The sequence below is a fragment of the Haliotis asinina genome, chromosome 3 (assembly GCF_037392515.1).
Source record: "Haliotis asinina isolate JCU_RB_2024 chromosome 3, JCU_Hal_asi_v2, whole genome shotgun sequence".
In the NCBI taxonomy this organism is placed as follows: domain Eukaryota; kingdom Metazoa; phylum Mollusca; class Gastropoda; order Lepetellida; family Haliotidae; genus Haliotis; species Haliotis asinina.
The window spans coordinates 81,384,235-81,397,465 of NC_090282.1; the positions used below are offsets into that span (position 1 = coordinate 81,384,235).

At 43.6% G+C, this 13,231-nt stretch overlaps 1 protein-coding gene across 1 annotated transcript in view; it reads right to left on the reverse strand.

Annotated features, from left to right (window-relative positions):
• The window catches only part of LOC137278576 (alpha-2-macroglobulin-like protein 1), a 33,556-nt gene extending 20,803 nt beyond the window's left edge, over positions 1 to 12,753 (reverse strand). Inside the window, exons 1-17 of the mRNA XM_067811032.1 lie at positions 12,366 to 12,753; positions 10,215 to 10,366; positions 9,520 to 9,705; positions 8,456 to 8,508; positions 8,218 to 8,290; positions 7,795 to 7,908; positions 7,233 to 7,317; positions 6,893 to 7,004; positions 6,239 to 6,353; positions 5,294 to 5,409; positions 4,264 to 4,422; positions 3,567 to 3,746; positions 3,158 to 3,269; positions 2,118 to 2,287; positions 1,444 to 1,593; positions 193 to 316; positions 9 to 91 (exon numbers count right to left, since the gene is read on the reverse strand). Of these exons, the coding sequence (XP_067667133.1) occupies positions 9 to 91; positions 193 to 316; positions 1,444 to 1,593; positions 2,118 to 2,287; positions 3,158 to 3,269; positions 3,567 to 3,746; positions 4,264 to 4,422; positions 5,294 to 5,409; positions 6,239 to 6,353; positions 6,893 to 7,004; positions 7,233 to 7,317; positions 7,795 to 7,908; positions 8,218 to 8,290; positions 8,456 to 8,508; positions 9,520 to 9,705; positions 10,215 to 10,366; positions 12,366 to 12,451 (2,070 nt within the window). The 5' untranslated portion in view covers positions 12,452 to 12,753. The remainder of the gene's footprint in view (positions 1 to 8; positions 92 to 192; positions 317 to 1,443; positions 1,594 to 2,117; positions 2,288 to 3,157; positions 3,270 to 3,566; positions 3,747 to 4,263; positions 4,423 to 5,293; positions 5,410 to 6,238; positions 6,354 to 6,892; positions 7,005 to 7,232; positions 7,318 to 7,794; positions 7,909 to 8,217; positions 8,291 to 8,455; positions 8,509 to 9,519; positions 9,706 to 10,214; positions 10,367 to 12,365) is intronic.
• Positions 12,754 to 13,231: the final 478 nt, after the last annotated feature.

The following is a 13,231-nucleotide window of genomic DNA, read 5'->3' on the forward strand; positions in this document are numbered from 1 at the left end:
CCACATACCTTGAATGCCACGCTGGAGTCGACGTAATCAGACACGTACGTGAACCTGCTTCTGAGATAGGCGTAGTGAGGGACACTGAATTCTGGAAGGAAAGAAAGGTTTATTGAAATATATGTTGAAACCTCGCTTATCAACGTACATGAGATATGTTTAAGTGAAAAGGAAAACAAATTATTAACTTACTGAGTTCATCAGAGTTGACGACTCCGTGCTTTCTGAACCATGCTTCGCAATACCGGGTAAGCGTTGAGTAGCTGTCAGCTGGTGCTTCCTTGATAGCGTTGTAGTAGTCCAGGGGAGAGAATAACTGTTGAATATAAACGGTACATCATGAGGCGATGCTATCTGGTGTGATGAGTTATGTCCCTTACCCGTAGACACGATATGTATATTCCTACTGCCCATATCGCTTTATATTTGGGCTTCACTTTCCCAGTAAAACTAAATGTGACTGAAATATTGAGGAGAGATATATCAGCTCCAAATAGCATTCATGATAATCTTGCACACCCATTTTCTTGCATTACACGTAAAATGTTATCAGTCATGTTTTGATAAATTCTGAACTACCTCGCCTGATAAGGGTATAGTGCCGACATTTTGTCATTCGTTCTGTTAATTTTCTTTTCGTGCAAATTGATATTCACATTGAATTTTGTGTACCTATCTCCAACCACATTGCAAGTTTACATTATCAATATTCCCATTTCCAGCAGCTAAGCATGATGGTAAGCTATTTTCAGTGTAGGTCTGTCCATTGAGAAATACTGTATAAAGTAACCTCAGCCGTTCTTCTCGGGGTGCACTACCAACAACATATACCGTTTTCCCTGGGATGCTAGCGTACATTAAGTACAGCCGCGCCACAGGTCAGATGATTGGTATATGTAAAATCTCGTTACATTACGAGTGACATACAAACTGTTGTATACAGTTACCTTGGACACTTAATGCTAAGACCTGGCTGTAGCCCATAAGAGGCAACTAACGGGATCGGGTGGTCAGGCTCACTGACTTCGTTGACAGATGTTATCGGTTCCCAGCTGCACGGATAGATGCTTATGCTGTCGATCACTGGATTTTCTGGACCAGGCTCGATTATTTACAGACCGCCGCAATATCGCTGAAATATTGCTTAGTGCGGCGTACAAATAAACTCACTCACTCTGGTTCTACCATCGGATGCTCCCCTTGATACACAAAATACAGGTCAGGGATTCATTTCATAACCGTTGATACATGAGCAGATCCACGTTACAATTATCTTCAGTAACCCATGCTTGTCGTAAGATGCCAGTAACGGGGTGGGGTTGTCTGGCTTGCTGATTTGGCCGACACACGACATCGTATTTGATCACTGGACCTCCGCTGGATTATTGCCCAGTGCGACGTCACACAATAAACACATGATAGACAGGTATGCGTTCCACGCACCTGTTTTGGCGTGATCTGGTTCGTTCCGCCGAGGAGGTAGACGCTCTGATCTACGACCCCCACCATACAGAGAGAGCCTGGGGCTGCTGTCAGTGACAGCTGGGTCGGGTAGCCAGGGTACTCCTTGGACGGAGTGAACGCCATCTTTACCTGCAAACATACACATCACATCATGTTCTCACATCTACAGACAGGTCATATACCTTCTTTTAACAACCAGTTAATATCACTGTGATCTTCACAACTCATTAAAACCATACGTGTCAACGGGGATTCTGGCATTATGAAATATAGGACCCAGTTCCATAAAGTCGATCTCAGCAGAAGCCGTTACAACATCCTGAGATGAACCCCATGTTGGGTGGGTCAGAATTGGGTCAGAATCTGCAGGACTAAACACGTTAGGTCACGGACTATACAGTTAGTCTACAGTGTGCCTGACAAGTACATTAAAGCATCGCCATGATACAGCTGCTAACCAGTGGTGCAGAACTCACATCCGAGCTTAGAGGACAGTTAATATGGCTTCAAGGACAAGTCACATGTGCCTTAAATTGTGAAGAGAGGGCGGGGGCCATGCCCTTGCGCCTCGGTCCATCCTATAGCAACCCTATACTTTAACATAGACCTTGCCATAGTCACAGTGCTAGGATGGGCCGGGGACCTGATCTTACCGGATTGGTGAAGCACTGCTCCACCTTGAAGGACTCGGTGTCGGCTACAACTTCACCATCAGGACGGATCCAGTAGACCAACAACGTTGCCTCTGGGGCCATGGAGCAGGACATGTTCAAGTTAATTGTGACGCTGGGGACATCGGGGACAAATTGTTTGTCAGATGAACCTTTGAACAAAAGAGGGCTTCACCTCAGGTTAATTGTAATGTGAGGTAAGAATATCGCACATCAACCAGAACATCAAGCACATACTATCGCAACATGTCAAACCATTGAAGAGCATGTACAGTTACACTTGGATTGTGTAACCCGGACAGTACAGGTTGCGTAGTGTCAAGTTTGGACGGGTTCAAATTTTCTACCCGGGTGCCCCATACCATACCATGTCATACCCTGTAAGAAATAGTGGTGGTGATCTGAAACAATCGGCTTTCAGTATGGCGTTATTCCATTACTGTTCCAGTCAAGCAGCTCTATTAGACAGATGTCCCCATCGTGGAGGGCCTTTCATTGCACTGAGCTGACCACATTTTGTCACAGTAGGTTCATATCGGTGTGTACGTAACTAGCCCGGCTCTCAGCCCGATAACTTTGATAACTTTGTAGAGTGCATGCAGATTAATACAGTTCTCCGACATCCTTCTTCAGGTCTTTAGTGTAAGCCCCTTAGGTTGCAAACCTACGTAGTTAGAGAGCATTGGGCGGTTGCCCAAACCTTTTAACATTAATCATGTGTTTGTTTGGGTTCTTTCAATAACGGTAACGACGCCCTGTTCTTCCTGCCATGTGCTCGTGGGACAGACAGCCATTTCAAGGATGCTGATTTAAATACCCAGATCTGATACCTGAGCACGCTGCGTTTGGTAGAACGCCCGAGTGTCTTAAGAATGTCTATTCCTGGCAGAGTCATTATCGTCATAACAGCTGTGTGTAATGATAATATGCTGTATATCAAGGTGCTCACCTTCTTGTACAGTGTCTTTCACCAAAGGCTATACTATTCCTGCATAATATTTAAATGTATTGGAATTCCTTACAGTATTTCAGATTCCGGCACCAAGACTGGGTTCTCCTGTAAGTTCCATCAGATTGGTTCCTCACTCTGTACATGTCCTGGCTGTGATGCATTATGCGACCTCTACTCATCAGCTGGAGTGGAGAAATTGAAGTAGAAATGACATCCTCAGCGTGAGTCTCCTCTTGGACCGTTCAAAATTTATGGCTAGAGGGGTTGTGATGATTTTGAAGAGACGGGAGATGGAGGGAAGGGCACCCAAATTTTACTGTGGCGGTACTATTTTTTAAAAATTTTGCACATAAAAATATTACAAAATCATGCTTACAAATATGGGAGGGAGAAGGGTCACTCACGTTGTACTTGCTTCTCCATACAAAATTCATATCAACGGTCCCTAAATCATCATCAACAAACCGAACAATAGTTACCTGGGTAACGACCCGGAAAGCTGTTTTCGGTGGATTCGTGAAAAACAATACGATTGGTTGAAGACCCGGCGAGATAGTCTTGCTGATTGGTTGAATTTCGATGTAACTGTCACTTGGGGAAAACCATTGAGTTGCCTCAAACGAGACAGGGTTTCTCGTTGTAGCGTCAGCCTGTGTTAGCTGGAAGATGAATGGGTAGATAACTCAAGAACGTGCACGACGTATAATAGAGCCAAATTTTGAATACGTCAATACGGGATTCATAGCTGGTTTCCAGGAACTACTGGCTTACCTCTCCGTAACCGTATTGCACGTTTCATTTTCAAAAGCAGTCTTTAATATGACTCCAGATTGAGTGAGTTTAGTTTTATGCCGCACTAAGCAATATTTCAGCTGTATGGCTGCGGTCTGTTAATAGTTCAGCCTGCACCAAATGATCCAGTGATCAACAGCATGAGCATGCATCTACGCAGTTGGGATACGATGGCATCATTCAGCAACGTCATTGAGCCTAACAATTCGATGCCGTTAGTCGTTTTTTAAGACAAGCATCGGTTACTGAAGACTAGGATTCTAACCCAGATCTTCACTGGTCTCTGTGCTGCAGGAAGCGCTAGTGATTTCGCATGGGATGGGCAATTGTAGAGATGTGAAGATATATCGCTTCGTAGCATGAGATCTTGAACAGTAAACAAACCACAAATTTTATCTTCGGTTTCTCTGTGCCAACTCGAGTAAAGAAATATGAAACAAAGCCATTTTTGTCCGCGACTATCTTCTTATGAAATCCAATCTCCGCACAAGTCAGTGTCATGATATGTCCTGCAGCCGGGGTACCAGAACTGGTGATGAGGGCCTGCAACGCCAACATTAACGTCATTAGACTACGTCAGCACTCCACTAAGGTGAATCTTCATTTCAACTGGTTACTCAGATCACAAGTATAGTTGCCCGGGCGACGAGGCGATGCGTGATACATGGGAATACTGTTTGCGGTAATTATCCACTGAAATTGATGTATTCATTATTTACTTCAAATTTGACCTCGGAACAAACCTCAGTTCTCTAGCAAACGATTACTAATAGATCTATGTTCTATGTAACTTTACATAAGTTGAGTTTATGTCGAGTTTAGCAAAATGCACAAAACAAATGTGTGATCTTCTTCATTGAGCTTAACTAATTCAGGTTAAGCAGCGTTTGGCACGAAGAGTCCTTGGATGAGTGACCGTGTTTGACTTCACTCGCGACAGTTTACAGGGCTTCAGTCGTACCCCACAACGAAGCACATATGAAGTACAGGTGGTCTCACCTTAGGCAAGTAAATGTGTTCAAACATTGCCTCTAATTCTACCCGGGCCAACCTGCACCAAGCGACCTTAGTCCTACGATAGCCGTAAGTCCCATACTCTAACATGGATGTAAGGTAGTCGTAGCGCTAAGATCGCTTTGTGCAGGTGAGCCCTGGTACCCGGTGGGATAATTTTTTTATCTATTAACCTTCTATCGGACCACAGGCAGCTTGTGTATCCAGGGTAACAGTAATCAGATTGTGTTGTGTTTTGATTGATTTTCAATAATCTATTTCATCCTCATTAACATAGAACGTCCGGAATGACGAGGTTCACTGCAGGGAAATCAATATTATACAGCCTTCATTCAGAGATGAAAATAATAATAGGGAACATGTCGAAAATGACTAGTTGTGCGGATGCAGTATATATTACCCTGTATTCGAATGGCAGCTGGGGCTTGAAGAACTTCCTTGTGTAGGAACTGACGTCAGCTTGTATGGTAAATGTAGTGATGGTTGGCCCTTCTTTTGTCTGGTTCACAATCAGGCCTAGTGAAACAAACACACAAACCAGTTAAACTGAAGCCATATACGGTACCTACTGAGTTTTACATATTAAGATCAGTGCGTGCAGGAAAGAGAGTATAGGTGATTCTGAAGTCAGTTTGTGTCACAGGGATGTACGCCTCAGGGATGTATCCTTAAACAAGACAACGATGGGACGTCTGCCCAGTCAACAACACCATCAAGAAAACTGACGTGATTAAGAAAGCTCGGTTCTGTCCTGGACGATAACCATCCTCTTCGTTCATGAAAAAAAGAGCTCAAAGGATGAGAAACGGGGGCGCAAATGACTAACAGAAACAGGGACTCAAATGACTAAAATATTCCTCTTTCAGTAGGAAATATGAGTTGTTCCTCAAGCAGGAGTGATACAGGCAGAATACGGGAGTGGATCAGAGGCTACGACTATGAGCCTAGATCCACATAATACCATTTTACCGACACACTTGACTCCCAGCTCCTAAAGGGGCAATGGACGCTCGTACTGCTTTAAGCCATGAGTGAGTGAGTGAGTGAGTTAGTTTAGTTTTACGCACTCAGCAATCCAGTGACCAACAATATGAGCATCAATCTGCGCAATAGGGAACCGATGACATGTGTCAGCATGGGTTGCTGAAGGCCTATTCTAGCCAGGGACCTTCACGGGTCTTTAAGCCATGAACAATGTGATGTTCTTGTTAATGCTTAATATGGCATCCTAATTGGTTCAGTCTGCTCAAACAAAAGACATTCGTTAAAAGAGAAAGCAGTCATAATGCAGCTGTTGTGAACACTTGTGAGCATGACTGTCTGCTGTAGAGTCGGCTCTGGTTACCTGTGGCTTCTTCTAAAACAGCGGCGAAAGTGCTGATCTTGAGATAATTGTAGCGATCCTGGTAATGCGGTCTTAGAACGGCGGCATCAAATGAATAGGAAAAGCAACCAGTCATCTGAAAAGGGGAATCGTTATCAATTAAATTACAGTGCAATATTCTATGTGATTTCATATGTGGTGTTCAAGAGGACTTAACAAATCTACTTCTATCGTACTGTGTTTTCACTCTAGTTCAAGTGTCCGAACACACACTGTGGTGGACACAGCTCCAGTGGCCAGGCGTTTCTATTTCTCACTAACACACACTGTGGTGGACACAGCTCCAGTGGCCAGGCGTTTCTATTTCTCACTAACACACAGTCGCTTCTTTCTTTTTTCTCATTAGTTGATTACATGCTCCAACGCCACAAGCAGACTACGTCTCAATTTCGTTGAAGTGCGAAGTATGGATAACGTTTGAGCAAACAATACGGTTCATTGAGAATGTACCCTCGTTAAAGAGAGCGCGTAAATATGTTTAATTCACCGATCGTCAGGCAAGTCGTAGACAAAGTTTCCACGATGTCCAAGTGAAATTGCATTTCTCCAATTTTCTGGATATTTCTTCTTCTCAGGACACTAAAATAGGTAATGGAAAATGAAGTAGACGCTCACCTCTCCATGTATGACGACACATGGCCTTGTGCTTGTCTCGTACGTCTGATAGAGCTCCGTAACGCACGTTTCCACCATGACCTTGCCCTTCACGGGCTGACCATATGTGTACCTGAAACCAGCAGACACCGACATAAACTGGTATATGTGATAATTCCGTCACATCGCAAGACTTCTACCACAGAGAGATGTAACCATGACCCAGTCTGCCATTTATACCAAGGTATTTCTTTTATCTTTGTGCAACAATGTTTATATTATTTTTATATAGGATGATAATGGGTGGTACAGATGGATAATGTTTATGTGTTTCACGGTGCAATATGAATGTCAGACTCACTTGCAACACACTTCACCCTTTATGGTCTCAGTCTTGTCGTCAACCAGACTTGGTGGGGACAGGGTCATCACAAACTTGGGTAACACTGTCAGAATGAACACACGATTCAAGAGGAGTGAGAGAATGGGGTTTACGCCGCTCTTAGCAATTTCACTGCAAGAACAGAAATGGGCTTTACACTTTGTGCCCATGTGGAGACTCGAGCCTAGTTCTTCGGCGTCACGAACGATCACTTTAACCACTAGATTACTCCCATGGAGATTGGATGTTGACTGGGTGCAGTGTTTACTGTTATTGACGAGGGTTACGTTAGACATGGATCAGCAGCAGTACCATCGGTTTGTCCTAGGTGGGCGATGGGGATAGCCTAATGGTTAAAGCGTTCGCTTGTCACGTCGAAGACCGGGTTCGATGCCCCACATGGGCACAATGTGTAAAGCCCAACTCTGGGGTCCCCCGCCGTGATACTACTGGAATACTGCCAAAACCTAAACCAACTCACTTGAAATCCTTCGGTATCTACAGCTGACTGAATATTCGCGGATTAACAATTAGGAATTACCGTATTCTGCTACTTTAAACTGGCTTCTCCTCTGCAACAAGCCCGTCTCCACCAGAATAGCCCAGTCTCCCAGCAGTGGTTCTGTCGCCAGCTGAAACTCCAGGGTCACCATCCCTAAGGGGACAGGCGACACATTTACAAACATTTCATGTCTTTGCCAAACTTCAAACAAATACAAACAGTTTCGTTAAGGAATTAACGTTGCATCTACATTGATTTTTACATATAATCATCACAAAGCATCGATAAAATGTTAGATTGACAGGAAATCAGTTACACATTAACACTATCGAAGTATATACACGGCAAATGTCTGACGTAGTGCAGTTGTGACATTCCATGTTAGTAGTGTTATGAACGGCAGACATATGTAAGGCCATAATCAGAAGACCTAACGTTTGCAGGTCCCCTTAATGAACATACCCTTGTCGTTGTCAATATCTCGCCATTGTTTCATGATGACGTCAGTGGGTGTTATTATGCGTGCTAATGAAATCTGCAAATCACATGGAACTGATATTAGACCAGGTAGTGGATAACCTGTAGAGATGAATATATATGTGAATTCTACGTGAACTAAAAAGTTAGGAGTCTGAACCCTCGAGACTTGATACTAACTAGCCATCACGCGTGCGGTAGTGTGTGTAGCTAGGACACCTACCTTGTCCAAGACAGGCATCAAATCATTGTCGACTGTCATGATCCGAAATCGCACTGCAAAAGACATAGCAAGGTCGTTTATATATGCTTTTGTTCAACGAAACACTCAGCAATATTCCAACTATATGACAATGGACAGTAAACGCTCGAGTGTGGACCAGACAGTATAATGACTGACATCACGAACATCGCTCTACACAGTTATGACAGGGTTACAGCCAAGTCGGTATTTAAGTTAAAACTATATACATTCGCAATTATATCCCTCTGATAAGGATCAGGGCCCACTTGCACAAAGCGATCTTAGCGCTACAATGATTGTAACTCCCATTCTTCAACATCGGCTTAAGATAGTTGTTACGCTAAGATCGTTTTGTGCAAATGGGTCCTGAACCATTCCATCTGATACAGTAACCATTTTATCTGGGAACAGGACAGATTATCTCTGCCGTAAGGTCCAGTATGTCTGCGGTCGTCTCCCACAACGTAATTTTAGGTACAGATACTATTCCAAGCCAGTTCATTCGTGAGGAAACCATGCCAACAAACATACGCCCTTTATAATATTATATTGTCCCAAAACATCACTCTGTTGAATGCTTTCGTGCATGCCGGGGACACTGTCCTTGCATTAAGTCGCTCAGAGTGTATACAAGTGGTAAACATGTTTCCAAGTTCACGTATGGCTGTTTTTGAGATTATTATAGAATTTCAATATACAAGAGTGAACCACTGCAAATCAACCACTTCAAGAAGGAAAGTTTTTAACCTCATTCAATGTTTTCAAAGTAAACAGTCAACGCTTTGGTAGTAGAGATTCGTTTGGCCAATGGTTTTTGACTAAAATAAAATGTTTATCTTGTTCTGTTCATTCCCCAGAATGGCACCTACCTGAAAGATAGCTTTAATGTAGTTCAGAAAACATTCCTTTTAAAGGCTAACGACACTGACGCACTGTTGGAAGACGTCAGGATGTAATTCCTGGTAACAGAGACAGCATAAGCGTATCTACGCAGGGTGATTTCATCAGTACAACTGAACCTCGCTCACCCGGGTACTTCTTACCTAACTGGCCAGGCTTGTATACTGGTTTGTCCGAATGTACATGGATGACTCGTAGGGGAGACCTCGCTTCGAAGTCGTAGTCCCTATCTAAAAACGTTCCTGTAGGCTCGACAATACTCATCGACAGCCTGTTGCGAGTTTGAGCTGCGTAGGCAGGTATTGTAACGTCGATACACCCGCCTTTGCCTGTGTCATGCAAAGAGAAATTTGTGTTAATGGTGCTTTAGAACATCATTGCAATTTTATAAATGTCAGAATTATGTGGAAGACATTAAAGGTGATACGGGTCACTTTCGGAAACTTATCTGCATAGGAATTGTGTTAACCACCCCTAGATCATAATCGGATGAGACTGAGATGTTTGGAGCCTCGACCATCTGATCCACATTCCATGCAGCCGCATCACCCGTCACAACTCGGACAGGTGGACGTACACTGTTAAACTGATACAGTAGGGCAGCTATCGATGAATATTGTCACGTGATACCATTAGACTCGTCGCTGGCAGATTTGAGCAGTTCAGCGGCTGGGGAGTCCGTCAGAATGTGGATCGAGTGGTGACAATCAGAGGATTGGTTGACGGTACTGTGGCTATATGGGAGTAAGCCTATGACTTTAAGTACAGGGTAACCTTTGAGCTATCTGTTAGATTACATTGCAGTATCATATAGGGAGACTCAGTGGAAATCTCTGACCTTTCCTGTACTTCTGTGTCTGGATGAAGTATCTCTTGTTGCCGGATTGTAATGTGTAGTACACATCTACAGGTGTCATGTTGTACAGTGTCAGGCAGATCTTCTGTGGTTTTTCCACCTCCATATATCTGGGCATCGTCAGGATATAATTCCTGGTAACAGAGACAACATGAATACACGGTGGTGGTGTATGTATATGTGCTCTCTCTCTCTCTCTCTCTCTCTCTCTCTCTCTCTCTCTCTCTCTCTCTCTCTCTCTCTCTCTCTCTCTCTCTCTCTCTCTCTCTCTCTCTCTCTCTCTCTCTCTCGGTATTTCCCATATGCATTAAGTGCAAACAGTCCGACTGAAATGGCTTTAACACCAGTTATCTCACGGGGGCATGTCAGTCTAACGCGATAGGAGGGTTCATAGCGGTCATGTTCGTTTCCAGCGTTTATTACTTTCATGAAACCATAAAGCAAGTGGGGCACAACCAGAATTCAGACCCATGAATATCGGTTTCTGGTTTGCCAAGGTGATGCAACTCTGTCTTTGCAAAATAGTGCTTTTTTTTTCTTTTTCACATCATGAACTAATCATATTTGTCACATTATGCATAATAAAGTAAAGGGAAAAAAGAATTATCAAACTTGTCTGAAATAGAATGAAACATTGACTGTAGTGGTGAAGATTAGCTTTATAGGAAAGGTCTGCACTTGCAAGGAAAAAGCCCTGCACTAGCAAGGACTGCCATGTATCGTCAGAGAGTCTTATCGTGATATGTAGAGCTGACGACTGCTTAAGACGTTCCGGACGCCGGATGTACGGAGGGTAGAGACAGAAGAGATGGGACTGGCGGATCTGTTGACAACCTCCACTTTTGCTGGCTGAATTTCAAATCGTGTGGTTTATGGTAGTTGACATGGCAAATAAACTTCGGAATTACAAATATATACAGAAGAAAAAGGACACCGATATCGCTAAAATACGCTCGATGACTTGTAACCATGTATCATTATGCTCAATAATACTCAAAAGTTATAAACTCTGTTATTGGTATAGCTCAAACGAAATGTCCATTTTTGTAGAATCACTCCAGTGTCCAGCCTGCCATCCTGGACACCTTATACCCGACGTCAGTGACAGACTGCAGTCCTGGACACTTTATACCCGGTGTCAATGACACATTGCCATCTTGGACACCTTATACCCGGTCTCAGTGACAGGCTGCTATCCCTGATACCTTATTCCCAGTGTCTTGGACAGCCTGCCATCCTGGACAGCTTATACGCGGTGTCACTGACAGCCTGCCATCCTGGACATCTTATACCCGGTGTCACTGACAGACTGCCATCCTGGACACCATATATCCGGTGTCAGTGACAGACTGCCATCTCGGACATTTTATACACGGTTTCAGTGACAGACTGCCATCCGGGACACCTTACACCCGGTCGCGGGGTCAGACTCCCAACCTGGCCACCTTTGACCCTACAGGTCTCAGGGACACACTGCCATCTCGGCCATCTTATCCCCGACTGGTCTAGGGAACTGACTGCCATCCTGGACACCTTATACAGGATGTCAGTGACCAGGATATCATCCCGGACACCTTATACCCTTATTGAGAGTTCACTGTCAGAGTCCTGTCAGTGTTGTTTCACCTTAGGTGTTTCATAGGTAAAAATAAGGGTGATGGGGTAGCCCAGGGGTTAAAGCGTTCGCTTTTTAAGTCGGAAACACGGGTTTGATTTCCCTCATGGGCACAATGTGTGAAGCCAATTTCTGGTGTCAACCGCGATGACGTTGCTTGAATATTGCTAAAAGTGCCGTAAAACCATTCTCACTCATTCCTTTGGCACATGACAACATTAGAAAGGCTGGATATACATAAATACTGCACGTAATAGAAAATGCACGAGTTTGTCATGACAAAATATAAAAAAACTTTTGTAATCTGATATATCGCTCACATCTGATTCTTCCTCGAGTAATCAGGTATCAGGTATCGCATTATTAAGTGAATGAAACTGGTTTGTGAACTTATTTTGGTGGCGTTTTACCGTTTGGTTGGATGTTTGTGTCATCACGTACAAAGAGACATAGCGTGGGCATGCTCATGATATCAGTCAAGACCGATATGGCTGAACTTGTGGCAAGAAACAACTCACCTGTCACTCACACCCTGACATGGGAGCACGGAGGAAGCAATGACCAACAGGAGGGCTCCAAACATGTCGGTCTGAACAGCTAACATGGCTGTTTCAAAGCCAGTTGACAAGATGTTGTAAATACTATGAAACTGTTACAGATATATCTCTGTTTCCGTGTGGGTATTCCAAAGTACAGAAATAGCTTGAAATGCCCCGATCCTCTTTTCTGAACCTGGGTATGCAAGATTGGGAAACAGAGCACTGTCAGCCTGGCCAGTTTGTAAACCGGGTACAACTAGCCTGCACTGAAGTTTGGTACTGCAATACTGGACTACTGGCTTTTCCCAGTACTTCCAGACTGAGCTACCAGTATGTTTGTCCCTGGTCTTGTTGTAGTTGATATGTCAGTGGAGGGAAGTATGTAAGTAGATAACTTCCCTTCACTGGGACCGCGATCTGCACATGACGCTAAGGAATGCCTTACACTCAATGCGTGAGCTATCTTGAAGGATGACTAGGCGATGGGTATTTGTTCTCTCTGTATGATTGTAAAATGTTATGATAACAACACTTTAACCATATGGCGCAATGAAGGCTTTGTGAAAGAGTTATCTCCCCGGAATTTACGAAGGTCGCATATGATATCCCTATTGAAAATTTGCCCGATTTTCATGAATATCATTAAGAAATAATCTCAATCCTTCAGTCAATTACTTATCACATTCAACAACATAAGTGTTGATATGTCTGGTACACTTGGAAACTGCTTAAGAATTTTTAGTAGATGTTTTTTGTACGTAATTAGGACTTTGAAATCAGGCCTGTCAAGCTTTCCCATAACTTTCCAATGCACTCATAGTCATTACCGCTTGTCACATAACATC